Source organism: Tauraco erythrolophus, chromosome 28 (assembly GCF_009769465.1).
Source record: "Tauraco erythrolophus isolate bTauEry1 chromosome 28, bTauEry1.pri, whole genome shotgun sequence".
NCBI classification, from domain to species: Eukaryota; Metazoa; Chordata; class Aves; order Musophagiformes; family Musophagidae; genus Tauraco; species Tauraco erythrolophus.
In genome coordinates, this window is record NC_141492.1 from 2,729,921 (window position 1) to 2,756,760 (window position 26,840).

The 26,840-nt window shown below is 59.2% G+C and overlaps 3 protein-coding genes across 6 annotated transcripts; 1 reads left to right on the forward strand and 2 right to left on the reverse strand.

Moving 5' to 3' along the window:
- Window positions 1-323: 323 nt before the first annotated feature.
- MAP2K2 (mitogen-activated protein kinase kinase 2) lies at window positions 324-11,361 on the reverse strand. 3 transcript variants are annotated; one of them, XM_086627520.1, is made up of 11 exons: window positions 11,276-11,361; window positions 9,952-10,162; window positions 8,345-8,491; window positions 7,640-7,717; window positions 7,140-7,191; window positions 6,920-7,044; window positions 5,353-5,566; window positions 4,381-4,445; window positions 3,456-3,517; window positions 2,720-2,765; window positions 324-1,278 (listed from the first exon to the last, which is right to left on the reverse strand). In XM_086627520.1, exons 1-11 carry the CDS (start codon window positions 11,359-11,361, stop codon window positions 1,168-1,170), a joined length of 1,197 nt encoding a protein of 398 aa, XP_086483646.1. In that variant the 3' UTR covers window positions 324-1,167. The 3 variants fall into 3 exon arrangements, with proteins under 3 accessions (XP_086483646.1, XP_086483647.1, XP_086483648.1); XM_086627521.1 differs by lacking the exon at window positions 11,276-11,361 and adding an exon at window positions 10,292-10,386; XM_086627522.1 differs by lacking the exons at window positions 4,381-4,445; window positions 5,353-5,566.
- A 2,683-nt stretch (window positions 11,362-14,044) lies between these two features.
- CREB3L3 (cAMP responsive element binding protein 3 like 3) lies at window positions 14,045-17,568 on the forward strand. Its single transcript, XM_009977290.2, is given in 10 exon segments — window positions 14,045-14,167; window positions 14,344-14,599; window positions 15,119-15,234; window positions 15,669-15,800; window positions 15,883-15,989; window positions 16,152-16,220; window positions 16,336-16,420; window positions 17,051-17,147; window positions 17,220-17,291; window positions 17,294-17,568. Coding segments are annotated over 10 exon segments (1,332 nt in total).
- An 846-nt stretch (window positions 17,569-18,414) lies between these two features.
- SIRT6 (sirtuin 6) lies at window positions 18,415-25,621 on the reverse strand. Of its 2 annotated transcripts, none has more exons than XM_086627686.1 (8): window positions 25,532-25,621; window positions 24,245-24,372; window positions 23,836-24,018; window positions 21,656-21,715; window positions 20,976-21,071; window positions 20,114-20,194; window positions 19,616-19,739; window positions 18,415-18,888 (listed from the first exon to the last, which is right to left on the reverse strand). In XM_086627686.1, exons 1-8 carry the CDS (start codon window positions 25,595-25,597, stop codon window positions 18,553-18,555), a joined length of 1,074 nt encoding a protein of 357 aa, XP_086483812.1. In that variant the 5' UTR covers window positions 25,598-25,621; the 3' UTR covers window positions 18,415-18,552. The 2 variants fall into 2 exon arrangements, with proteins under 2 accessions (XP_086483812.1, XP_086483810.1); XM_086627684.1 differs by having other exon boundaries at window positions 20,976-21,150; window positions 21,648-21,715.
- Window positions 25,622-26,840: the final 1,219 nt, after the last annotated feature.

A 26,840-nucleotide genomic window follows, 5' to 3' on the forward strand; every position in this document is an offset into this window, starting at 1 on the left:
CAAAGTCACCCGAAAACACATAGATGTGGTGGAAAACAGGGTGACAGCGGGGACCTGCCATCCCCACAGCGCAGCCGGTGCTGGCGGGGACGGGTCCAGACACTTCACTGGGGCTCAGCCCCCGCGGGGGGGTCTGCAGGGTCCTTCCAGGGCAGGAGGGGACGTGACCAGGAGGTATTGGGCAGGGGGAGGACGGACCATCAACCACGGTCAGAGCGAGGTGGCCTTTGGAAAACTCCATGGCCACGGGACAACGGGGTCTCGCTGGGTGGGTTTAACACCCTCCCAAGAGGCTGCCGTGCCCAGCCTGGCACCGTGCACCTCCCGGGGGCTCCGGTGGGAATTGTGGGGCTCTGCCACAGCCACGGTGGCCAAGAGGCAGCTGGAGGGGGAAAACCTGCAGCCCGGAGGGGCTTCACCCTTCCCCAGTCCCAGGGGGCTCAACGCATCAGGACCCTTCGCTGAACATGCAGTGCACGACAAGAACGGGCTTTAAAGAATCCTTTAAAAAGAAAAACCAAGAAAACACAAATCTCTCCTCTCCTCTCCCCACAGGACCGGTCGGAGGGAGCTCACCGCCGCGCTCCTCTCCAGCTCAGCCATAAATCACCCCGCAGACCTCCTGCCCGCTGTCGGCGCGGCACCCACCTCGGCCCCGGGCACCCCGGGCAGGACGGTGACACTGTTTCGGGCCACCCCAGACAGGGTTTCTCCATTCCCAGACCCCACCAATTTCTCCACCCCAGAGCCCACGGGAAAACCAGGGAGGAGGCGAAGCGCCCGCTGTGCAGCCCCTCGGCCCCGTCCCCTGCCGCCGTCTCACACACACACGATTCTTTTCTTTTTTTTTTTTTTTTAACCCAAGTGAACATGTTTCCCAAAAAAAAAAGAAGAAAAATTAACATAAGCAGCACCACATTTCCCAAGTGTCAGGAGCTCCGGAGCTGGAGCAGAGGCTTGGAACAAGCCCACATCAAAAGAAACCAACCCCGCTTTGGCCGGGGGACGTCGGCCGATAAAGCCACTTCCGAGGGGACGGTGCGTTGGCGCTGGGACGCGAGGCGAGAAGGGGGCCGGGGGGAGGCAGGAGGGTGGTTCTGCCAGGTACTGAAGGAGAGAAATGGTGACAGAGGCAGATGTACTGACACCAGGCGGTCGGCTCGGCCCTCACACGGCAGCGCGGGTGGGCGTGCTGGGCTGGTTCAACCGCAGCGTTCTGCACAGCCAGCCAGCGAAATCCACCTCCTCCACCTCGGAACGTTTGATGAAGGTGTGACTCTGAAGGAGAAAAAAAAAAACAAAAGAAAAAGAAAAAGGGGGGAAAACAGGGTTAGGAACGTGCATCGTCGGCTGCTCCCCGGCTCCCAAAACCCAGCCCCAGCCCCGTGTCGTGGGCTTAGAGCCCGGAGGGATGAGAAGATCCTGGTGCAATGGCTCAGGCTGCTCTCCGGCAGTGAAAAGAAGATTTTGAGAAAATATTTGCTCCTTGCAGCCCTGTGGCTGGGATTTTCATCCATCAACACACCGCCATGGGACCAAGGAAGATTTAAGAGACAGCCCCTGTCTGCGAGCAGACCGGAATGCTGCTCTGAGCAAGGTGCTGGGTGCTCCTGCACTCCCCACGGTCCTTGCTTGCCCCTGGGCAGCAAACCCTGCTCCTCCGGGGGCAGAAGGTAACGGAGAAGCACAGGTAGGACAGGACGAGCTTCGCACAAGGGCACGGGGCCACAAGGACACAGGCCACCTCCTTTGCAAGGGCTATGTGGGAGCACCCACATGTAGCTCAGCGGCTCAGCATGGTGCCAAGGAAAGCCCAGATCAACATGGTTAAACTGGGCTCACAGAATGGTTCGGGTTGGAAGGGACCTTCAAGACCATCCAGTTCCAACTCCCTTGCCATTGGCAGGGACACCTTCCACTACATCAGGTTGCTCAAAGCCTCATCCAACCTGGCCTTGAACACTGCCAGGGATGGGGCAGCCACAGCTTCTCTGGGCAACCTGCTCCAGTGCCTCACGACCCTCTGAGGGAAGAATTTCTCATTAGATCTAATGGAAATCTCCCCTCTTTCAGTTTAAAGCCATTGCCCCATGTCCTGTTACTCCACACCCTTGTCCAAAGTCCCTCTCCAGCTTTCTTGTAGCCCCTTCTCTTCTCCTGGCTGAACAGCCCCAACTCTCTCAGCCTGTCTCCAGAGCAGAGGTGCTCCAGACCTCGGATCATCTTCATGGCTTGAGCAGGTCTATGCCTTTCTTATGCTGGGGACCCCAGAGCTGGACACAGACTCCAGGCAGGGTCTCACCAGAGTGGAGTAGAGGGGCAGAATCCCCTCCCTCAACCTGCTGCCCACGCTGCTTTGGATGCAGCCCAGGACACGGTTGGCTTTCTGGGCTACGAGCGCACACTGCTGGCTCATATCCAATCCATGTATTCATCTTCATCTGCCCAGCTCAGGAGGCAAAGGTTTGTCCCAGGCACCTCCGCAGACACGGGACAGCTGGGTGGTTCTCATCCTGGGCTCTGCACGGGTTAGATACCATCACTGCCTTTGAGGCAAAGGTGAGTGAGTCACTCCCTCTCCCGGGCTCTATTTGGCTCATCTTAAACTCAGCTTGGGAGTTTCCAGCCTTTTGAGCAAGAGAGGCACAGACGGACGGGGCAGCAGTTTGCAGATCTGGTGCCACCTCACTGTAGAAAGAAAATTGCTCTCCCCACTCACCATCAGCATCTTCAGATCTGCCCGTTCTGCTGGATTTTTAATTAAGCTGAAACAAGAAGAACAAGAGAGCAAAACCAACACTGAGACGTTTCTTGTGGGAAACCAGTCATCTGGCTGGAGAGGTCTCCAGCTTCACCGAAAAGCTACTTGGTCTCCTGGCTGTTTTCCCCAGGAGCCTGGCAGCAAGGAAACAGCTCAGAAAGCATCATCTCCAACAACCCAGCTCCCAGGGAGAGCGGCAGGATCCGTCTCCTCTAGACCAGGTGGATAAACTGGCCCCTGCAAAGCGAGAAAAGGACCTAACGCTTGGTGAGGATCAGTGATTTTTGTAATGTCCCATCTCCGTGATTTAACAGGGGCTGTGGCAGCGTCTTCAGGTGTTCCCCCACGGCATCAGAAGGTCTGGAAGTTGATGGTGTGTGCCTGGTGCCTGCAAGGCTGTGGGGTGACTCACAGCCCTAGCAACCCGCTCCACCATCCCCCTCTGCCAGGCTGATATTTAGAAGGTGCTGGGATACTGCTAAGCATCACCAACAATAAACCACTTTTATCCCAACCCTTCCCAAGGCAGGAGCTCCCAGCACAACGCGGGATCACACTGCAGCCAGGGAGAGATCACCTACAGAGCCTGGAGAACATTGCGTTACGCTGAATGATTTGGGTGGAGCGGCAGCCTGCAGAGCTGTCAAAGAGTGCACGCAGGCCTCCGCCTTCAGCCCTAAGATGAAATCCTTACCATTTATTTACAAACTCCTGGAAATCTTGCGTGAAAACTCCGTTTGGCAGCTTGGGAGGTGGCTGCAGAGAAAAGGAGAAGGGTTTTCTGCATCACTGTGTGTTAATAGATCAAAAAGCAGAGTGTCACCTATAGTCTTTAATGAGCTGCAGGAAAGCTGTGCTCTACAGCCACCCTCCTCCTCCTCCAAGCTGCCCTTTACAGCCAGGGAACTGCTCCCTGCCAGTTCTTACCCTGGCAGCACGTGGCCAGGCTGGCAGCAAACTGCTGCCCCAGCACGACGTGCAGCTGGGGGGACCCCACGCTGAATCCCTGCCAGAGTCGGGAAACCGAAATTGCAGCGTCGCAATTCTGGATCCGACCTCGCAAATCCCGGCTCTGGCAACGCCTACGGCGGATGAATCCCATCCAGAAACGATACGTGAGGGTCAACTCCTATCACCCTGGAAGGGGAAGCTGCTCTTTCCACTTGCAGGTGGGATGGACCCTACTTTAAAAGTCCGGCAGGACATTTCAACCCGGGGTTTTAGCACCCATCACCCTCGTTCCAAGGGCTTCGTCTGAGAAAACACGCACGACATCAGGGAGCGCTGATCCTTTGCTGATCTAGGGAGGAGCACGTTTGGAACAGCTGGTTGCAGAAGGAGCATGTCAGTACAGCCAAGTGCTCCCCTCACTGCTCTCCTCTTTCAAGGGTATTATGAACTTCCCCCTGCAGAGCCTGATTCCAAAACCAAAGATGCTTTTGCCATACGAAGAGAATAGGGGAGCAGGAAGGGACCTCAGTGAAGCTCGGAGGGGGTCTCTATCGAAAAGTCCCTGTTCAAGCAAAGGTTTTGGAGCCCACCCTGACTCAGCAGAGTGGACACGACACTGTGGTACCTCAGGGAAGCCCCAGCAGTGCCCACAGAAAAGAAATACTCACCTCATTAACTATATAATCCAGCAGTTCAAAGATGGCCATCGCGGGCCGGCTGTCCATCCCATGGCCTGCGTGGTTAAGACGACAAAAAAAAAAAACAAAACCAAAAAACAGTAGTGAGAGGCTGTTCAGGGGCAGCAAAGGGCTTCACTTCGTGCAAAAAGCACGTGTGCTGTGGGACTTTTGCTGGGAGAGGCAGAGGCAACCCACTTGGGAACTGACTCACAGTTAAAAAAGTCGCAAAGAGAAAACCAAAACGCATTCCGAAATTTCAGATTTCTTCCACTGAGCTTTTAGTCCAGATTTATTTCCTAGCTTGGAGCATGTGGAGAGTATCAGACCATCTGCTGTAGCAGGCTGGCAGCACTTCTAGAGCCTTCTGCTTCCAAGCAAACAGCTCAAGCAGAGCCTCCTTCAAACACTCGTGCGCTTTGGTACTTCTTACGAGAGCTCCCAGCAAAGCTGTTCCCAAAAAGCTGCCCCTAGCTTGAAAGGAACCTGTTGGCAGCACGGGCAGAGCCTGAAGAGCAACATAGGCTGTGACAGTGTCCCTCAAAACATCTCCTCCAAGGGGTCCACATCCCAACAGCCTGTGCCATCCGCAGCACGGGGTGCATTGCTGTGTGGCCTGAGCCTTCTCGCGGGACACAGCAGGGTCTAGAGGCAGATAAACTGAGCTCTTCAAAATCTTAACAGACCCTGGTTGGCATCCTGAGAGCCACCTCACCTCCTCATGCAAGACCAGACTCCCACCTGCGCTCGTTAGGAATGACAAACCTCTGCAGAAGAGTTGATTCTGCTGGAGCATTGACATGAGTCCACCAGCTCTGCCGAGAGGGGCCTCCCTGGAAACACTCACCTCCCCGCTACAGCCTCATCCAGAACGGCCTTGGGCTAACCCAGCCACACCGACCAAACCCCGACCCTTCTCCCCCACGTCTGTGTGTTGTTTCCGATGCATACGACAGCCCCTACCACTGATGGGGCGTCCTGGGGGCCTGGCCCGCGGCGAGATGCTGTGAGACTCTCCCTCTGCCCCGTCCACCACAGGACGGCCAAATATTGCTTCCAGTTCCTTGGAGTCTGGCGGGGGGATTGGGTACCTTCCGATAGACAGCTCCACTAACGACAGACCCATGCTCCAGATGTCGGACTGGACCGAGTAGTGGGTGCCCTGCAACCGCTCGGGCTGGAAGGAAAGACCACAAAAACGCAGGTTGACACGGAATATCAATATGGAAAGTCATAAATGTCATGCTCTGAAATTAAATAGATGAGACTCCATATCCTGATGGCCTCTCTGGCTCAGCTCTCCACCTCTCCAGGGAAAGGACTGCCCCAAAGGGGTCAAGTGCAAAAGAAAGATCATGTGCAAACATAAAGGATCTGTATGCATCGAATCAACAGCTACATTTGAGCAGCATTTCCAGCTGCTCCTACCTAGGAGTCCAGAGTACACAGCAGGAATCTATTTCTGTATGCTGAGATCTAATGAACTCAACTATTAGTATTTTTTTTCCTGTTCATTCCTGTTAATACCCAAAAGGAATCTGAGCACAAATCCACTCTAGGCTCTTACCATTGAAAGAAAAATAAAATATTAAAAAATTTAGATCCAATGCAAGTCATCCATACTGGCAGCTTTGAGTCAGCTGTGCAGATGCAGCGGCTGAGTGCAAAGGAGACATTAAATAGCCACTGCCTAACTATAACTGTACTTGGATAACCATTCCCAAAATACGAGAGCAGCTCAGACCTAAGCACAGGAGCGAAGCCTGACAGCTTCCTCAATAACCCACCGCTCGTTCCCAGCCACGACCACCCACAGCGTGGGGAGAAGACCCCCACCCACCCTCTGCCTGCCAGCCAGCAGGACCTGGGGACTTGGAGCCGGCCAGGAGGTCATTTTATTGTCACAGACACCATATTATCTGCAGTTGAGCAAACACTGAGGATGATTCTCATTTAAAGGAGAGGCACAACCAGCTCCTCCTGCAGTTCCCTCTGGCTGGCTCACTCCAACACGGCTTTAATTTCCCATTAGCCTCCATCAAACCCCACCTGCACTACACTGGTTTTACCCCCATTTTGCCAGCACGGTCAAAGCACTGGAGGTGCTGGTATCGGCATCCGTGTCCCCTCTACGCCCAGTTTGTTGGACAGAGCTTTGCACACAGAAAGAGAAGATGTTTTTGAACCTACAACACTCGCCAAAATAAAATATGGAAGTATTTGTAGGATCTGAACGACTTTCCCTGCAAGTCTCTGCACTTCCACGTGCACCACTGTTAGCTGGGCACAGGCTGGAGCCAACAGGACACCCACTCCTCAAGAGGACGCAGAGGTGTCTGCTTCTCCGGCACGGGACAGTGCCTTCAGGTGCTGGACTCGCCCCTGATGTGAACCAGGAATGGAGCAGTCCAGGTGAGGATGGAAATACAAACCAATCCGTGAGTAAATCGGACACTGCATGCTGGTTCTGTAAGAGCTGAGTTGAACCCAAATTGTAAAAAAAACAGATGAAAAGCTGAAAGGAACTTACAGACATGTAGGACCGAGTTCCCACAAAAGAATTTGCCATGGAGTCAATGAGTTGACCGCTGACCCCAAAATCACACAGCTTAATCTCTCCTCGAGAATTCACCAGGATGTTGGAAGGCTTCACATCTGGCAACGGCAAGAGAGGAGAGCGTAAACGTGACTCTAGGTGAAACACAGGGCTCTTGCCACGCAGGCAGTTATTTTTAGGTTCCTCCTCTCACCTCTGTGCATGATTTGGTGCTTCTCTCTCAGATACGCCAAGCCTCTCAGAACCTAGAGGGAAGCCAAAGACAGGATGAGATCAGAGCGGAGAAGGAAAGTGCTTTCCCTTTGGCAGGACACGTTGCATAAACTCCAGGCGCCGTCACGCTGCAGCTTAGCGAGGAAAGCTGCTCTGTAGCACCCGGGTGTTTCAGGGTTGGCAATTTATCACCAAGTCAATTGCAGATCTTGGGTTTACCACCCAGGAAAGCTTCTCTCAAATCTTCTCCAGGAGAGGCCAACACCAACCAGTGCAACACAAAGGGATGGAGCTATGGAGAGTGGTTGGGAATACGCTTTCCCCCTCCCCTCTTGCACACACCACTGCTTCTTGCTGTAGGTCAGGATAGGAGAGCACGTGTGAGGAAACCAAGACAACTCCCTAAGGCAACACAAGCATTATTCCCAAACCGTGCCCAGCAAATCCTTCCTGGAAGCCTGAAGAGTGACCGTAACTCACCGCTATACTGACTTTCCCCAAGATCTCCTCGGGAATTCTTTTGGCTTCTTTCAACACTTGATCCAAAGAGCCACCATCCTAAAATAAAGAACACCAAAATGACCAACACGCCAATCCCCAGCAGGAAAACAGCAGCTGGCTGTACAGGCAAGCAGGCCCAGGGAGGGCAGGTGGTATCAAGCAGAACACGGCATCCCAGTTCAGCTGTCTGCAACGACTCAGCACCCAGCATGCTCCTTTTACAGCAGAAAAAAAGAAATAGCTGGTGATCAGAGCTCAAGCTTCTCACAGACAACTATTTTAATGCTATCTTCTGTCAGCTCTACTTCTTGCTAGCAGTTCTTAGCTTCCTTTCCCTCAGTGGTAAATGTGAAGATGATGCTGTCAGCGCTGATCTGGAGGAGCGACAACACTGTTCTCCACCAGAGACAACAGAAAACACGCGCTGAGCTTCACGGCAAGCTCCGCAGAGCAGCGGGTTTACAACATTTCCGTTTGGCCAACCCCCAGACCTCGACTTCCGCTTTCCAAAAAGTCGATCTCTCTGTCATTTCGATGCCTGAAGCAGCAGCGTGCAGCTCCTACCAGGAGCACGGTGGCATTGCTGCAGGCAGATCGAGGAGCCATCGCAGCTGCCAGCGCCCTAAACACTTCACCCGCGATTTCCAGAGAGCAGCGGTTTGCAGAGGAGGAACAGGGACTCACCATGTGCTCCATGCAGATGGAGATCTCTCCATCGCTGTAGAAGGCTCCATAGAAACCCACGATATATGGGGAATTACACTCGTGCAGCACCTGCAGCTCTCGGATAATCTGATTCCTGATGGCCGGTTTGATTTCTAAATGAATGAGCTGCCAAGACAGAAAAAAAAAAATATTCAAGGTGTGACACCTTCGGGGGAAGGAGAAACCCACAAAAAACTTAAGGGAACCATGTGAACAAGTCCTGAGTGTCAGAAAGAAACAAAACCTTCCAAGGGAAGCTCTGCTTTGCCACAGATTTTTTACCATTTGCAGACTAATACCAAGGATAAAGGGAGAGGTAAAGCCCTGCGCAGCCTGTTAGTGACAGAAGCGATTGCGTCGCTAGGACATCGCACAGGACACAGAGCGGAAAGACAAGTCTGAAGTTTGATGCAGATCTGACTCAGCAGACAGGAACATTTTCACAAGTTCTGTAGGTGTTGTAAGAAGAGGTGCTCCGATATCAAGGAAACCACAGGAAGTGAAAAAAAAAAAAAAAAAAGAAAAAAGAGAAGATTCTGCACGTGAAAGAAGAGTTGCTTTATTCCTTGGGCTCCAAGTAGAGTCAGTTAACACAGCTGTGAGTAGGGAAGCCACAGACGGAAAATACAATGGCAGGTCAGAAAAAAAGAGTCACTGTTCCTGTAAGCTCTTGGACACCCAACCCCAGGGACACCTGTCCTGCCCTACAAAGGCTGATCTCTGCAGGGAGGACAGCACTGGGGCAGCTTGCCTCCCCTTCAGCTTCTGAACACAGAGCTCACAACAATCTCAGAACCACCCAGTGACATCCAACGCTCCCAAATCAAATGCCCTGGAAGGCCGAGAGAGCTCAGCTCTGAGGGAAGCCACCGGGAGAAGTGGATTTGCTCATGGAGACCCACTAAGCTATCCCAACAGCAGGTGAGACCAGAGACTTCCAAGGAAGTTGTCCTACAAAGAAGCAGTTGCACCGTTCTCGCTGAGCACTGCCTTGATGAACAGGCAGATGAAGCATCTCCCAGTTTTCTACTACAAGGCACCACAGTAGAAGACATTGCTCATAAACCCATGTCTGAGAGGAACCACTGTCACAGCTGCTTGGAACTACCTTGGGGATCTATGAGGTAAGGGGCGAGGAACATGTGTGCTAAACCCACCCCTCCACCTGCCATTTCCAGTCCTCCTTATAGCCATGACTTTGGATCCTCAAGAGATCTGCTTCCTACTGCTTCTAGCCAGTTTAGCTGAGCTCATTAAAACCAGCTTCACCAGAAAAAAAAATAAGCTTATGTTTTCACACAAGGCGCTCCAAACCCCAGGGACCTGCCACATGGAGAGCAGCCTCTTCCAGGGGACTGGGAGACAGGCAGAGCAGCCGGATCGCTCACAGCGATGAAGCAGGAGAGGCTCCATCTAAAATCCAGGTGGGGGCAGCCGGGACCATGGTTCTGACCCAGGCAAGGCAGTTAAGGTGCAGATGGGTCACTGCAGAGAGACCCCAAGCAAAGCTGGTTCTCCCAGAGCCAGGGCGACTGCCAGACGCTCCAGCACAACACCACAGCCCCACTCCTCCTGCCCCCAGTTACCTTCCGTGCCATAATGAGTCCTGAGGGTTTGTGCTGCACTTTGGTGACCACCCCACCGTTGCCAGCTCCCAGTTCGGAGATCCTCTCAAAGTCATCATCCTTCAGCTCGCCCACTTTGGCTTTCTGCGTGAGAAAAGCTTCCAGGCGTTTCTTCTGCTGCTCGTCCAGCTCCAGTTCCTCGAGCTTTTTCTGAAGGTCCACGAGGTTTGCCCTGGAGAGGGGAGGAGGAGACAGGAGGGATAGTCAAGAGACTGCGAGGGTGACACCAGAGAAAGAGGGTTGGTGGTTTTTTTTCAGGGAAGCAGAGGGAAATAACTGAAAACTGTTGTCTGACACACACTCAGCCCCTGATACAAGAGCGAGACTAAAGCAAGGCTCTGCAGAGAGGAAGGGCTCAGCCCCGGTGCCGACAGGGTCACCCACAGTGAGACCCATGGTGCAGGATCTGCCCAACACGCACAACTCCTCTGGAGAGGAGCTTTAGCGCAGTCAGCTGCTTTGGGAAAGCCAAGGAGTAGGGAAAATCCTCCAGCCCTTAAAGAGGCAGCACAGCTCAGCCTGGAGAGAACGGCAGCACCAGCAACCTCTCCCGACACGGAAAGCCAAGCTTGGGATTCACTGATAAACATGAGAAGGGCTTTCCAGGGCGTCCAGCAACCCCCTGCTCCCTTACACCCCCCTGCCACCCCCTAAACTCACCGCTCCCGAGCACAAAGGGGTGTCTGTGCTCCCCCAGCACCTGCTGCGGAGCTCCCGTGGCCACGCACGCTCCAGCTGCTCTCTCCCGTTTGCTGCCCACCCTGTTATCCCCTCCGCCCAGCCTAAAGCCATGTTTTGGGAGGGTCTCACCAGCACTCCCAGGCGATGCTCTGTGCCCCCCTCTCCACCACCCTTCGCCCCACACATCCTGCCCACCGATCCCTGATTACTGCCCCAAATTCCCCCCTTCCCAGCCTAGATCCCCATCTCGGCCCCGAGCTGCACACCCAGGCCTGGTCCCCGAACGCCCCGGGCCCCAGCCCTTCCCCCAGCCTCCTCCGCCAGCCCCCCAGCACACCTGGGGACCAGCCCAGTCTCCACCCCTGCCCCAGCCCACCCACTCTAACCCCCAAGCTGCCCCCAGCCCCCGGCCCTGGCCCCCCGACACTTTCCTCACCCCAAACACACCCAGCCCTGAGCCTCAGCCCGTCCCGGCTCCCCCAGGCTCGTCGCAGGCTCCCCAGGCCCGGTGCCCGGTCTCCCCAGGCCCGGTGCCCGCCGTGCCCCGGCCCGGTGCCCCCGCGGGCGCGGCGCGGCTGGGCGGGCCCCGCCGCCACTCACTCACTCTGCGGAGCCGTCGGGGCTGGGCCCCTCGGCGGCGCTGGGGGCGATGGTGAGGGCCGGCAGCACCGGCTTCCTCTTGGCCGGCATGGCCGGGCCGGGCCGCGCCTGCGGGGCCTTGCCGGGGCGCGGCCGCGCGGCGCGGGGGCGCGCGGGGGGGGCGGGGCCGCGCGGGGCCTAGCGGGGGCGCGCGCGAGGGGCGGGGTGAGGAGGGGGAGAAGGGGCGGGGTCTGAGAGGCGCGGGGGGAGGGGGCGGGGCCAGCGAGTCTCGCGAGAACTGGCTGAGGCGGGAGGGAGAGAGGGAGGGAAGGCGGTGATGGCGGAGGGGGCCGGGCCGGGGCGGGGGGGGCTCCCGAGGGCGCGAGCGCTAATTGAGGTGTCGGTAATTAGCGACCGCACGAGCAGGAGCCCGCCGCGCCCTGTCGCCGGCAGCCGGCCCAGGGGGTGCCCGAGGACCCTCACGCAGAACCGGGCAGTCGGTCAGCGGCCCGTGGCGCCGGGCGGGCGGGCGGGCGCCCTTTGCTCGGTACCAGCGGTTCCCGTCTCCGCCACGGGGCCATAAACCGGGGAGCGGCGGCTGGCGCCCTCCCCGCTGCCGCCCGGGCAGAGGGCGTCGAGCGGCAGATAACGGGCCGCGGCCTTGTCCTCGCGCCACGCCTCGGTCACACGCTCCGTTACTCACCCGGCTCCTGCGGGAACGGGATCCGGCGGGATCCCGGGGGATCCGGTGGGGACGGGCTCATCCGGAGGGTGACACGCGTTGGGATGACGCCGTCGCCACAGGGGGATGGTGGAGGATGAACATGGTGGCCAACAAACCGTAGTGTGTTCGGCCCCCAGAACGGCCAGGGGGGAAACTGAGGCACGGAGGGTGCGGGCAGCCCTGCCAGCGGGGCAGGCAGCAGAACCCGGGCGGCCAGGCCAGCCCTGGCCGCAGGGAGCAAAGGGGACCAAGGTTTGTTGCAGAGGAAGCCGTAAGTGGTAGAGTCCGAGCTGACGTCTTCCGCGGATGTTGTCCTCGACACCTATAAAATGTGATTAACGTCGATACGCTTGCCTGAAAAAAAGGGAAATCGTCCCCGAAAATAGGTGAAAGTTCATGGGCAATCACAGCGCTCGGACTTCGCTCACCAGCCCTGGGCCCCTCCTGCCCTGCTTGGCGGAGGAGGACAAAAACATTTGGCTAATGAGTTACGGAGCGCAGCAGGTCCGTCACCAGGGCGGCCCTGCCATCGCTCACCGCTGTCCCCAATCAGAGACAGATTTTGCAATCCGAGGTGTTATTTCTGTGCAGTTGGAGTTTAAACTTTGCCATTTGGGTCAGGGCACCACGGAGGAGGAGGAGGTGGCCGGGCTCAGTGTCCGCCCTGCTCCTCTGCGCACTGAGGGGGTTGAGAAGACAGGAGAGATCCGTGGGAGTGGAATCTCACACAGGTATGTCCTGGCTGCTGTCACTCAGTGGGGTCCCTCTACCTGATGGTCCCACAGGGATATTGGGGCTCACTGGAAGGACTGAGGATGAAGGACAGGACGCAATAAAGCCGCTTGCCTGGGTAGGCCAGCGAAACATCATGGTAATGACAATGATCTCCAAACTCACCTTGAAGGACACTTGAGTCAGTGCTCAATAGGTTGGGAAGGGCAGTTGGGTGATGGGTTGGGTGGAGTGGGTTGAGTAGTTGAGTGGTAGGTTGGTTGGTGAGTTAGGTAGTTGGGTGGTGGGTTGGTTGATCAATCGGACACTTGACTGGTCAGTGGGTTGGTTATTTGGTTGGTCAGTCAGTTGGTCAGTTGGCCAACAGGTTGACCGTTTAGTCTGTTTGTTGATTGGTTCATTGATTTGGCTGGTCAACCAGTTGGTCAGTTGGTCAACTGGTAGGTCAACTGGTCAGTTAGTTGGGTTGTCAGTCGGCTGATCAGCCAGTTGAGCAACTGCTCCGTTGGCCCGTTGGTTTTCTCTGAGTCCGGGGTCCTGAGCAGCACCCGGGCAGAGCGGGGCTGAGTCCCCTCCTCGGGGCCGGCCGGTGGCAGCAGTCTCCTCCCTTTCCATTTGCCACCCAAAATTATTAACCTGATTTTCCAGAGCCGTCACACGCATGGGACAGGGCCGGACGGGGCAACCGAGCCCTCGGGTGCTCATCCTGCTCCTGCTCTTGGGGGCACGGCGGGGCTGGGCCTGCTGGGTGCCTGTAGGGAGCCCTTGCCTGTGTGGTTCTCTTGGGAGGGAAAGTAGAGGATTTGGGAGGAGAAATAGAGGACTTGGGAGGGAAAATAGAGGATTTGGGAGTTTCAGCTGCTGGGAGGAGCAGGGGGAGGCCACTGCTGAGCCCCTGCACGCCTGTGCTCTCCCTCCCACACGCGTGAACACAGGGCTTTGCCAGATTTGCGCACATGTGCTCGCATACCGGCACCGGCACACGCATGTGCGCGTGTTCACACACTCACGTCTGCGTGGGCACACACGTGCCCATTGCGTGGTCATGTGGTTCCACAGACACACAGCTCTGCACCTGCATCTGCCAGCGTGGCCTCGTCACACCCAGCCGCGTACACATCCACGTGGTGACACGCACAGCCACACTCCTGTAGATGCACCTCGCCATGGTCCCGCACACGTGTGCCCGTGCCCAAACATGCTCCCTGCGTCCTCCCACCAATCCCATGCCCGCCCCCGTGATTTGGGGTGTCCCTGGGGCTGTACAACTTGGTGGGGGGAGGCAAGGGGGCAACCACGGGGACTGGATTAGGGACCTGACCCTGCCGCCTTGCAGCCATGGCCTCCGGCATGGGCAGCCTCGACAGCCTTGACCTGCTGGACCTCCTCTTCGACCGCCAGGACGGGATCCTCCGCGGCGTGGAGCTGGGGACACCCCCGGGTGCCTGGCACGAGGACAGGGTGAGTCCCCCAGGCTGGGGCATGACACCCATCCCCACCTCATCCCTGTGTCTGGCAGGAGAGCCCCATCCCCACGCCTTGCCCGGGAGCTGGGACTACCCCGCAGCACGAGCAGCTCCTGTGGGCGCCCCAGGGTGACAGGCACCCCATGGTGATGGGTGTCTGTGTCCTCGCAGTGTGCCCAAGACAGTGAGGACTTCCTCAGCTCCATCCTGGGCTCCGGGGACTCAGCATTGGACTCACCCAGCTGGTCCCCGGCCACCAGCGACAGCGGGGTCTCTGAGGACCCCACCTCTGACCAGCTCGACAGCCCCCCCAGATGCTGGGATGGGGGTCCTGGCGAGGCCCTGTACCCCTACACCAACCCCTGTCGGGCTTTGCCCGTCGCAGGGGGTACTGGGGTCCTGCACCCTGATGTCTCCATCGACCTGGGTGAGCCACGGAGGAGAGACTGGGCAATGGACCAGGCTGGGGGCACTGGCAGGACTGGGGGGACTGGGGACATTGGGGAGCTGAGGGGGACAGGGGAGCTGGGGTCTCTCGGTGATAGTGAGGAAATTAGGGGAGCTAAGGTGACTGGAGGGAACTGGGCAGACTGGGGAGAACTGGCAGGTCTGGAGGACTCGGGGGGGGAGTGGGTGGGAGCAGGGAGAGCTTGGGAACTGGGGGAAACGGGGCGGACTGGTGTGGTGAGGGAGACTGGAAGAGGAGGGAGGTTTGGGGGGACTGGAGATGCTGAAGTGGGCTGAGCTGCGCAGGGTGTTCGGAGGGTGCTGGGGCAGGACCAGAGGGACAGTCTGGGGGGACAGAGTCCGGGACCACTGGACTGGGAGGTGGCAGCAAGTCACCGTAGCCCTGAGGCCATGGCAGGGGTGAGGGTCCTGCACTGGGGACACTGGGGACAGAGGGAGACAAAGGACTGCTGACAGCTTCTGCTCTCCCCTCACCCAGACGTGTGGCACCCCGGCTTCTTCCCGGAGGAGAAGCAGGACCTGCCTGTGGTCTCCCCACCTGCATCCTGCAACCTGACTGTCAAGGACCTGCTGCTCTCAGGCAGCTCTGATGCCGTGAGTCCCAGCCCCTCTGTCCCCATCCCTCCCTGTCCCCAGTCTTGTCCCTTCCTGGAGCATGACCCCATCCACATCCTCATCCTCATCCCTGTCCTTTCGGGACCATGATCCCATCCTCACCCTGAAGCACAGTCCCATCCTCATCCTTGTCCCATTGCCCACCCCTCCCTGTCCCTATCCTTGTCCCCTAACCTGGACCATGGTCCCTTCCCCTTTCCTCCCCATCCCTGCCCCTTCCTGGACCACGATCCACTCCCCATTCCCGTCCCCATCCCTCCCTATCCCCACACTTGTCCCCTTTCCCACACCGTGGTCCCATCCCTGGCCCTTCCTGGACCACAATCCCATCCTCATCCCCGCACCGTGGTCCCTGGGGTCAGGCGCGGGGTGACCCCACTGCCCAGGGCCGTCACCCACCCATGGCCCCGCAGCAGCCGCCGGTGCCCAGCTCCCTGCTGAGGCAGAGCCAGGGGCAGTTCCAGGAGCTGGTGCTGACTGAGGATGAGAAGAAGCTGCTGGCGAAGGAGGGGGTGTCCCTGCCCACGCAGCTGCCCCTCACCAAGGTGAGTGCCACCATGCCTGGGAAGGGCATGGAGTAGGGTCCCACTTCAGCAGCCCTGACCCCACCTACCCCATCTCCCTCAGTATGAGGAGCGGGTGCTGAAGAAGATCCGGCGGAAGATCAGGAACAAGCAGTCAGCTCAGGAGAGCCGCAAGAAGAAGAAGGAATATATCGACGGGCTGGAGAGCCGGTACGGCCCCTGAGCCCCTGCTCTGGGCACAGCTGCACGCCAACCCCGGGGCTGGCACCCCCACACACCCCAGGCACCTTGGGGCACCTGCCTGGCCAGTGATGGGCACGCTGCTCCTTGCCAGCCCCACACTGACCTCATCCCCCTCTCCCTGTCCCCCAGGATGTCAGCGTGCACGGCCCAAAACCAGGAGCTGCAGAGGAAAGTCCTGCACCTGGAGAAGCAGAACTCGTAGGTGTTGCCAGGGCAGCGGTAGGATGGGGCTGTGACTCTCTCTCCCTCCCAGCCAGACCTGCTGGGGGGCAGGAGGGGCTTGGAGGTGCCAGTCGGCTCTCCCTGTCCCCAGGTCCCTCCTGGAGCAGCTGAAGAAGCTCCAGGCCCTCGTGGTACAGTCAAGCAACAAGGCGGCGCAGACAGGAACCTGCATCGCGGTGTGTGGAGCCCCCAAATCCCCCTTGCTTCGAGGGAGGGAGGGAGGGACACTCAGACCCATGGAGATGTGCTGGCTGGGCTGGATGGAGGGATGGACAGAGGGATGGACGTATGCTGAGGCAGAGGGATAAATGCTCCAAGGTTGGATGGATGGAAGAAAGGGTGGAGGCATGTGAGGATGGATGGATGGATGGATGGATGGATGGATGGATGGATGGATGGATGGATGGATGGATGGATGGATGGAGAGCCCAGAGCCCCAGTTCTCTTGGTGCATTCACTAGATGGCAAAGGGCTAGTGAGAACCAGCCAAGGTTTTCCCTCTTGGCACCTTTAGTGTGGGAGGAATCACTGGACATTTAAGAATTCCGAGCTGGGCTTTTGTGTGAATGAGAAAGTGAAAGTGCTTTAGGTGACTAAGGAAAGTGCAGAGGCCAGAGCCCCAGTTCTCTCAGCGAATTCCCTGGAGGGCAAAGGGCTAGTGGGTGGACGGATGGATGGATGGATGGATGGATGCGTGCTGGCAGGGGCACCTGCACAGGGAAAGGTAGAGGGACACAGCCCTGGTTCTGCCAGCAGCTCACTCTCTGGGAACTGCGTCCCACAACCCGGTCCCCCTCTGCCCCCAGGTCCTGCTGCTCTCCTTCGCACTCATCGTCTTCCCCTCCATCAGCCCCTTTGCCTCCGGCAAGGCCGAGATGGACGGCGACTTCAGACCCGTGCGAGGTGAGGGCTGTGCCAGGGCTGTGCCGGGCGCTCAGGGCGCTGGAGCGTCCCCTGACCCTCCCTGGCGCTCAGTTTTCTCCAGGTCCCTGCACAACGCGGCCGCCTCCCGCGTGGTTGACACCCAGCCCCACGCCAGGGATGAGAAGCCCCAGAGCCGCTGTGGCCCCAGCACATGGACGAAGCCCCTGAGACCCTGCACGAAGCTTTTGGTGGCCGCACGTTCACTCCACGCCTGGACAAAGTCTCCCGCCGTAACGGCACGGAGCCGCTTGCCTTGGAGGGGCTGAGCCACGGGGACACGGATCGAGCCGACGCCGCGTCTGAGGATGGCACCGCACCGCACCACAGCCTGGCATCGCTGGCTTGGACCAAGGCTGGCCACGGCAGGCCCACGGTGCTGGAGCCGGCTGAGGAGCTTTAAGCAGCACCCAGGGAGCACGGGGGATGCGATGGGTGGCTCAGCACCTCCTCCCCTACGGGACCAGCCCTCGGGGTGGCCCCTCAAGGACAAAGGCAGATGCTGGACCCGCTTGGCTTCGCTTCTATCTGTGAACTGGGGAGACGAGACCGGTTCCCATTGGCCTTACTGGGAGGGAAGGGGCTGCTCCTGCCCCCGGGGTGCAGCAGGAATTGCAGAAGGGACATGGTGGGGACGAGGGAACCGGAGGGACCCTGGGCTGGTTGGCTATTGATGGTGCAACTGGTAGGGTTTGTTCTTTTTTTTTCTTTTTTTTTTTTAAGCTTATTTTCATCTCTAAATAAAAGGTATTTTGGAAAAAAAATTCATCTGCTTCAGTTTCGTATCGGGTGAGCCACGAGGTTTCAGGAACCTGCGGGCCAGGGACACCTTGAGCCCAGCTGCCATCAGGCAACAGGGTCCAACAGAGCTGGGACACGTGGCCAGACCGTGGCTGCCCCGGGGGCCGTGGGCACAGCAGGAGGCAGAGGGGAGGGCAGTGGGACTGGGGCACCGTCCCACAGCTCCCAGCCCTGCGCCAGGCCAGGATTCGGCCAGCACCCGTCCCCTTCCGTTCTGCCACCCAGATCACCAGCACGCACCGGACTGGCTCTGTGGGCAGATCTCCGCAGCGGCTCATCCCAGTCACTGGAGATGGCATCAGCTGCCCCATGTCACCGCCCCAGCACCCAGCACCCTCGTCCCTCCGCCCCTCTGAGGTCTGTGGGACACCACAACGGTCTCCTGGCAGAGAAGGGACGAGATGCTCGGTACGTTTCAAGCAGGCAACACCCTTCCCGGGCTGGGAAGGTGCAGCTGCCCTGATACCCGCGATTCGAGTGTATTTAATACTTACATAAAAAAAGGGACAATGTTTACGGATATAAAAAAAAGTCGGTAGGAAAAGCGGCACAGACGAGTGTCTAGACAGACAGGGAACAGTCTGGGTCAGGTGAGGAGAGGCTCCACCTTCATCTTCTTCACTGTTGTTGGCCCCGTGTCAGGGCTGGGACGCTCCTGCTTGAGGCTGTCACGGCGCTCCACCAGCGTGGTCCCAAGGTCAGGGCAATGCCCACCCGTGCCGTTGTGCTGGGAGAGGGGCTCCTCCTTCAGCAGCCCACGAGCCCCAGGGTCAAATTTGAAGAGGTGTTCGGGCTTGGTGAGCTCAGCGCTTTCCACCACCACCGGCCCCGTCCACTCTGGGACCTCCAGCCCCAAGTGCTTCATCAGCTCCGTCATGACATCATCGACGTAGGCGTGGATGCGCAGGTCGGCCTGTCTGTCCTGGGGCGAGCGAGGGCAGGCCCGGCGTTAGGGGACAAACACAGTGTGCGGGGACAAACGTCCCCTCCCAGGGAGCGTGTGGGGACAGGGTGTGGGTGATGGCGCAGCTGCACGCAGGCTCCAGGGCTTCTGTCCCTGGGACATCGTGCCTGGTGGAGCACGAACTGACCCCGCCTGGCACCTCTCCCCAGCTATGCCGCGGGCTGATCGGGCTCGATCAGGGTGTGGGCAGGCCGTTTGTGCCCTTAAACACAGCCCAGAGACAGGCACATGGATGCAGAGCCAGGCTAGCGAGCCCAGGACAGAGTGGGACAGGGACAAGGGAGCTCTAATGACATCCCTGAAACCCCCCAGCTCCCGTTATTCGAAAGACTATGGACAACTAGGGCACCAAAACCAGGGTGGAACGTGAACCAAACTCCCCTGCCCCATGGCATGGGTTACGCGTGTGCGGTTACTTAATTGGGCCGTAATTCACCGGACGATGCATCAGGCTTTGGGCTGAGTTTTCATTCTGCTCTCAAGATTTCCTTTCCATTTCCAGGTGTTCGTGAGGAGTTGCAGGTTTAAGCGCCCCAAGAAGGGAAGCCCAACGAGTTCGCTGGCTAAGCGAAGCCACCCTTCGATCGGGCTGCCTGGGAGGGGACAACGTGCGGGGACTGACCCGCAACGGGGCTGAAACACGGGGAAAGGAGCAGCGCGGAGCAGCGAGGACGCGCTCACTCACGTGTTTGGTTGCTTGGAGGTTGACTATGACCAGCTTCCCTCCTCTCTTCTTCGTGATCAGGGGGAGGTTGCCACTAGGTTTGATCTGCAGAGAGGTCCCCAGAGTGACAGAGAGATCAGCTTTCCTGCAAGGAGGAGATAAAACATCCAGGGCAGAGAAAAAGCCATGGTTGTTTGCAGGCTGCTTCTCCTACCCTGCTCCAGCATGGATTCTCCAAGCTTTCCAGCCGGGAATCAAAGCTGTGGGCAGAATTTGCCATGTTTTTTCTTGGACAATTTCTGGGGGAGAGGGCTGGGCGTTGTGCTGTGGGTACAGCCTCGGGGCTGCGAGGCACGAAACACGACGAACAAAGCTGGGCAAGGTCGGCCCAAGGGCCGCCGTGGCGCGGGCGGAGGACGGGGAGCCCGGGCGGAGGACGGGGAGCCCGGGCACCCTCCCGGAACAGTGTGAACCACAGGTGTCAGCGGCTGCCATGGCGTGAGAGCCCAAGCACAGTACCTGCAGGCTTCGTCCGCCAGCGTAAGGTCACGGTCGGGTAGGGAATCTTCCCAGTCCAGAATGGTGTCTCTTAACTTTCCTCTAGAAAACACAACACACGCAGAGACCACGGTTTCCCCTGCCAGGCAAAACCAGGCAGCAAACCCCAGATCCTGTCCCACCCTCCCTGGCCCGGCACTGCAAAGGGACAGAGAGAGGTGTGGAAAGGCACAGAATTCACCTGCCTGAGGTGATTTTGAGGCTGGTGCTGCCATGTCACCAAAGCCCCAGCTGTTTCGCTGTCCCAGTTCAGAGCTGGGATGTGCCTGTCACTCCCCAGCATCAGAGCTGGGCCAGCAGAGCTCTGCCCCACGGCCCGGATGAGAAAGCAGCAGGGCTGGGCTCAGCGAGCCTGGGTGAGGAAGCACGAGGGGCACATGGAGTGTGTCTGGATGCCAGATCACCTGAGGGCACCTCCAGCCGCAGAGCTGGAAACACCATCGACGCTTCCCTACTGAAGACAAGCAGCACCAGGGCAGCGCAGTGGCTGTATGCTGCTGGAGGGGAAGGGGCTCTCTAGAGCTGCCATCCCACTGCAGAGCGTTCTCCAGCACCAGGACACGCTCCGATTATCGGCGTGGCAAGACCCCCGTGCCCCTAAGGAGGCTGCATGCCTGGGAGTCCTTGGAGACATGGGTGCTGGCTTCCTATCCGGGTCTTTGGACATCTCCCCTACACCCTCTGCTTCTCCACCTGAGCTGGAGGGACTGTCAGCCAGCCCTGCGAAGCCGAGGCTGCGCTCTGGAGCCACTAACCCCGGTGAACGTGTCCCGCCGCCCCACGTGCCCTCCGGAGCCCCCACCCAGCGTCCTGGCAGACGTACCTGCAGGCCCGCAGCCCCCGGGCTTTGGTGACACTGCACAGCCTGCCCGTTGGCTTCAGCCCCATGCTGCCCACGACCACGTCCCGCACGTACTGCCTGCAGGAGAGACCGTGCCGTTCAGGGCCGAACGCACAGAGAGGTGGCACCTGCTGTGAAATGACCCCCCCCCCCCCGACTCCGATATGGCCCCACAGACACTGGGGGAAGCGGGTGATGGCTCAGAGCTAGAAGCAATGGGCAGAGCACCCCAGTCCTTCATCGGTCTCTGCCCGTGTCTCCAACCAGGTGCTGCGGGCAGCAGCTCTGACCAACAGCCCCAAAGGTCTGCCACAGAGCAGGGATGGAAAAACCAGCCCGTAGCAACCTCCCCTCCTCTCCTCTCTCCAGCTGCCAGGCTACAGGCAGCCCTGCCGGCACATCCACCTTGCCACGAGGAGCAGGATTTGCCCAGGGCCTCCCAGGCAAAGGAGAATTCCCCAAATGTTCTTTTTCCACCATCTGACAGGGTTTAGGATTCAGACGGACAGATCCCAGGCACACAGTGCTAGACACCTCCCAGGCACACAGTGCTAGACAGCTGCCAGGCAGACAGCCCCACGGCACGTACAGGGCCTCCATCGTTCCTCAGGGACAGCAACAAAGCCCCCACCCCACTGACACCCTCCCCAGGACTCACGTACTTGCCACATTTCATGCACTCTTCCACAAACATGTTCCCATGGAGTTCAGCCAACTTGTCCCTGTGGGAGAAACAGCAGAGATGAGCTGGAGAAAGGTGGAGAGCCCCGGGGCAACAGGGAAAGGTGCCCAAACGCCCCTCCTGGCTGAGGCCCCTGCACCTCAGGGGCTTCCCCACTTTCCAGCTCTGCCAGGATGGATCTGCCAGGTGACGTGGGGTGGCAGAGACCCTCTGCCATGGCCCAGGGACAGTGCCCCAGCACAGGGTCAGCACTGAGGGGAATTATATTAAGTGTAGACAAATACCTGGCTGCGTCAGAGCAAGGCACAAGTGGTGGGCAGGCTTTTAAAACTGAAATGCTTCCACCAGCAGCACCAATTCTAGCCCGTTCTGACCCAGCATCAAATCTTCTCTATGCCCAGTCGTAACTGGGAGCTTTGCGTTTCTCAGCACTCAGTGCTTCCCTCTGTCCTTGCATGCTTCCAGCCCTTTGGCCACTTGTTTTGATTAAAACTCCCTTGGAGCTCAACGCCAGCCTCGAAGCGCAGAAGGAAAAACAAGGCCACACTCTTCCTACGTTCCTACGAGCCCCACGATGACTGGGAGCCTCCGGGGCAGACGGAGACAGGACTGACTTGATTTCCCCCATTTTGGCCCCAGTTCAGCGGCGCTTACTTAAGCACATGCTTTGCTTGGGCGGAAGAGCTGTGCTAAACCAGAGCGGGAGCCAGTGGCACTAGGCTGCGGGGAGCACAGCTGAGTTCTGGTCATCACTTCCTAAGCTTTTTCCCATGGTTGTTCCATTTCAAAAGGCAAATGTGGTGCTAGGTGCAGGAACCAGGTCTCAGGTCTTTTAATAATAGGAAATACCCCCTCGAGGCAGCTCTCTGCTCAGCCCATGATGGCAGAAGACATTCGTGAGATGAGTCTTCTCCGAGGTCTCGTTCATGCTCCTTGTTCCCATCCCAACTCCCTCCAGTTTATTTTCTGACTTGAGTTCAGCTGCTCTCCCCTTCCTGCCTCACAAGACAATCGCTCACTGGGCTTGAGCACTTAAGCAAACGGGTTTTACGAGAGGCTGAAGTTTCTTGAAGGGAAAAGAGCCTGTTGCCACGAGTGCTGATGGCTCCTGCAGGTTCATGTGAGGACATCTTTGGAACAGCCACTGTGCTGCTACATGCACGTCTGTCCCCACCCACGCGCGGAGCGGAGATCCTGTACCCTCGGCTCCCACACGGCACGGCTCCCCGCAGAGGGAACACGGCTACGCGGGATCCCTGACCCCATCGTGGTGGGCGAGGGAATCAGGAGAGAGCACAGCTGGTAGGTCAGACCAGTTCCAGCTGCGGGACTCTCTCTCTGTCTTGCCAAATTGCAAGTTCTGCAAATTAACTGAGAGGCAAAATACTTTTTAAGGCTGTCTCGGGCCCAGGCATGGTTTCATCCCTGGAGCAGCACCGCCTTTATTTTTTCTCAAGAAATTCAATTTAAGCAAACTGTAAAATAGCACAAGATCGAGTGCTCTGAGACAGCTCCAGCAACGCTGGCAAAACAGGGTGGCACGCGTATCTGCCGGAGAAGTTTCAGGTGCCCTCATCCTCCCTCCTGTCCGTTCACTCCTCTGGACAGGCACAGAGGCAGCGGAAAGGACCGAGAGCCCTGAGCACGGCTCTGAGCCCAGTCCCCTGGAGCACGTGCCCTGCTGGAAGCCCACAGCTCGCTCCCTGGAGCACGTGCCCTGCTGAAAGCCCACAGCTCGCTACCCAGAGCATGTGCCCTGCTGGAAGCCCACAGCTCACTCCCCAGAGCACGTGTCCTGCTGGAAGCCCATGGCTTGCTCCCCAGAGCACGTGTCCTGCTGGAAGCCCATGGCTTGCTCCCCAGGCCATGTGCCCTGCTGGAAGCCCACAGCTCACTCCTCGGAGCATGTTCCCTGCTGGAAGCCCACAGCTCACTCCCCGGAGCACATGCCCTGCTGGAAGCCCACAGCTTGCTACACCCCTTCCAGTTTCCGCTCCCTGTATCAGACATGGCAGACAGCTTCCAAGTCACCCTTGGAAATCACGCCCCAGCATCAAACGTTGGCACGCGAGGCCATGCTAATCCAGCGGCACGAACAGACACGTGGCAGCGGATGGAACAGGCACGAGGGACCCAGAGACAGGGCGGGAGAGGCCGTACCGTGGGAATCCTGAACGCACGTGAAGGCCATCCACGTTCTGGCTGACCAAGAATTTCAAGATGCCGACTCTCTGCAGCCCCAGCAGCGCCATGTGAGTTTTGGAGGGTCTGGCATTCTCGAAGGTAGTGTCAAATTTTGGGGAGAGCCCCTTCTCTTCCATAGTCCAGACGCCATTGGGGCCCCTGCAGCAACAGGGACAGAGAAGAGCGAGAACTGAGCGCTCAGGATCCAAGAAGACAGTCTCAAGAGGGAAAGGGGATTTTCAGTTGGATCCAGGACCAGACAGGAGGGAGGCAGTGCGTCTGGCCGGGGTCGCAGGACGCACAGTCCAGGGCTTTACAAGACGTGAGATGGACTTGGAGGAGGTGCCACCCTCCCAGCCCCTTGCCCGCTGCCCACTGCCCTTACCTGAAGTCGGGAATCCCCGAGGCGGTGCTGATTCCAGCCCCCGTGTGAAACACCACGTTGGAGGAACTCCTGATCAAGTCTGCCAGCTCCCGCACCTTCCTCTCCAGTTCCTCCGGCGGGTCAAAAATCTGAGCAGAAGAAACAAGCCACCATGGGAATGGAGGGATGCAGGGAGAGCTCTTACACACCTCCTGGCACAAAGACCCAGTAAATCCCAATTCCTCTCCATCCACGCAAGAAAAGAAGGTTTCAGCATTCCTTAACGATAAAAGCATTTAATCAAAGACAGACAGCACCGTATGAACCATCTCCGTGCTGGGTAAGGGCTTCAAAACCTCACGCAGACGAGGGTATTTATTGCTCTCCCTGGCAGGCAGCTGATACCCCGAGAAGTGGCTGGGGTCCAGGGCACCACCAGGCAGCGGGAGGACAGGGGCAAACCCAGTGTCACCCCACGTGTGCCCAACTCCAGCTGCCACCGGCACAGCCACCGGCTCTGTGGGCAGGGCAGAGGGACAGCGAGCTGCGTGGGAAGCCACGGAGGTGGGGGACGCAGGGACACCGTGGCTGGACAGGACCGTGTGCCCACCCGGCTTTCTGGCATGGGCACTGGATTTCGTTTTTGCGGGATGCTTCTCCAGCCTGGCCTCCTGGGGACAAGGACTGAAGACAGGCTGTGCCTGTCCCTCTCCCTGTCCGTGTCCCAAAACCTGTTCTAAGCTTCCCGAGTCCTGCTGAGGGCATGGGTGGGGGTCACCCCGCAGCGCCTGGGACAGGCCCCTCGCACCCACCCCCGGGGATCCCTGCTGGGGAGCACAAAGGGTCCCCATAGGGCCAGGGAGCCCCTGTTGGAGGGCCACGAAACAGAGGAATGGTGCTGGGCCTGGGCAACGATAACGAGGGAGCCATGGGGCTGGGCTGGGGGGACGAGGGAGCCATGGGGCTGGGCTGGGGGCATGATGGAGCGATGGGGTGGGCCTGGCGGGGAACATGGAGGGAGCCATGGGGGGGGCCTGGGGGGAACATGGAGGGAGCCATAGGGCGGGCCTGGGGGGAACATGGAGGGAGCCATGGGGTGGGCCTGGCGGGGGACAAGGAGAGAGCCATGGGGTGAGCCTGGGACGAAGAAGGAGGCGGCCATGGGCAGGGCTGAAGGGCCGCAAAGGGTCTCTGGGGCGGGGGTTCCCCACGGGGGACACCCGCGGGGCCGGGGGCCCGGTTGCCATGGAAACCCGCCCGGCCGGAGCAGGCCGCGGGTGCGGCCGGGACCCGCCGCGCCGCGCTCACCTCGGGGAGGCCGCACTTGCCCTTGTCCGAATACGGCGAGAGCCCGGCCGCGTAATTCACCGCCATGGCCCGCCCCGGCCGCCGGAGCGCGCATTGTTGCCAGCGGCGCGGCCGGGCGGAAGCGCGCGGGGAGGCCGCGGGGGGCGGGGCTCGGGGGCGGGCACCGCCCGGGGAGGGCGCCGGCGCCGCCATCTTTGTGCCGGGCGAGAAGGAGTGTGTGGTGGTGTGCCTTCGCCCTGCCAGGGCTGGGCAAGGGGCAGGGGGTGCCAAACCAGGCCAGGGGATGCTAGGCAAGGGCAGGGGATGCCAGGCAAGGGCAGGCTAGGGGGTGCCAGCAAGAGCTGGGAGGCCAGGGCAGGGAGTGCCAGGAGAGGACAGGGCAGGGGGTGCCCGGCCAGGGGATGCCAGGCCAGGGGAGAGCAGAGGGTGCCAGGACAGGCCAGGAGGTTCCAGCAAGAGCTGGAGGTGCCAGGCCAGGGCAGGCCAGGAGGTGCCAGCAAGAGCTGGGAGTGCCAGCAAGAGCTGGGGGGCCAGGCCGGGGCAGGGAGTGCCAGGAGAGGACAGGGCAGGGGAGGCCGGGCCAGGCCAGGCCAGGGGATAGTGACAGGTCAGGGCCCAGCCATGCCCCACACCACCTGCAGCCCCAGACCCCCCAGAGGGCCAGAGTCTGCTGCCCTCAGACCCCCCCAGCTTCCCCCTCTGGGCCTGGCCCCTTGCCACCCTTTCCCTAGGCATTTCAGGGGTGCAAGCAGACCCCCTCCCCAAATGGGGTTGGTCCCCCCAGAGCCTCCCCCCTCGGCTGCCCAGTGCTGCCAGCTGTAACCGCAGCCGCAGCCGTAACCCAACTCCCTCCGTCTGGTCCCCTCCTCTGCGGGTGCTGTGCCGGTGGGGAGACACGCAGCGGGCAAGGACGGAGCCTCAGGAGCGGCAGGTCTGGGGCCGGCTGAGCTGATTTTGGTGGGGGAGAGACCCTCGAGCACGGCTGTCCCCGTCCAGGTGCTAAGGGGCTGAGGCTGGAGCTGCCATGAAGAGCCTGAAGGCCAAGTTCAAGAAGGCGGATGTGAGTGCTGTCCCCAGGGACATGGGGACACAGGGACCTGCCCGGGGATGTCCATGGGGACATAGGGGCCTGCCCCGGGGATGTCCCAAGTTTCACAGGGACATGATGACGTGGGGATCTTCCCCAGGATGTCCCCAGTGTCACAGCGACGTGGGGACCTTCCCTGGGATGTGGCGTGGCTGCTCACCATGGGGATAGTGGCTCTATGGAGGTCGGCACTGCCACTCTGACTGGTAGGATTGAACTCCC

Coding starts and splice junctions, on each gene's coding strand:
- MAP2K2 (XM_086627521.1), bottom strand. CDS start 10,386: ATGGGTCTCACTGTGGGTGACCCTGTCGGCACCGGGGCTGAGCCCTTC. Junction 7,192..7,639: donor TGGGGAAAGTCAGTATAGCG/GTGAGTTACGGT, acceptor GCTTCCCTCTAG/GTTCTGAGAGGCTTGGCGTA. Junction 2,766..3,455: donor CAGGAGTTTGTAAATAAATG/GTAAGGATTTCA, acceptor TTCTTGTTTCAG/CTTAATTAAAAATCCAGCAG.
- SIRT6 (XM_086627684.1), bottom strand. CDS start 25,597: ATGGCGGTGAATTACGCGGCCGGGCTCTCGCCGTATTCGGACAAGGGC. Junction 21,151..21,647: donor GAAATGTGGCAAGTACGTGA/GTCCTGGGGAGG, acceptor GCCATATCGGAG/TCGGGGGGGGGGGGGTCATT. Junction 18,889..19,615: donor ACCTCCAAGCAACCAAACAC/GTGAGTGAGCGC, acceptor CGCTCGCCCCAG/GACAGACAGGCCGACCTGCG.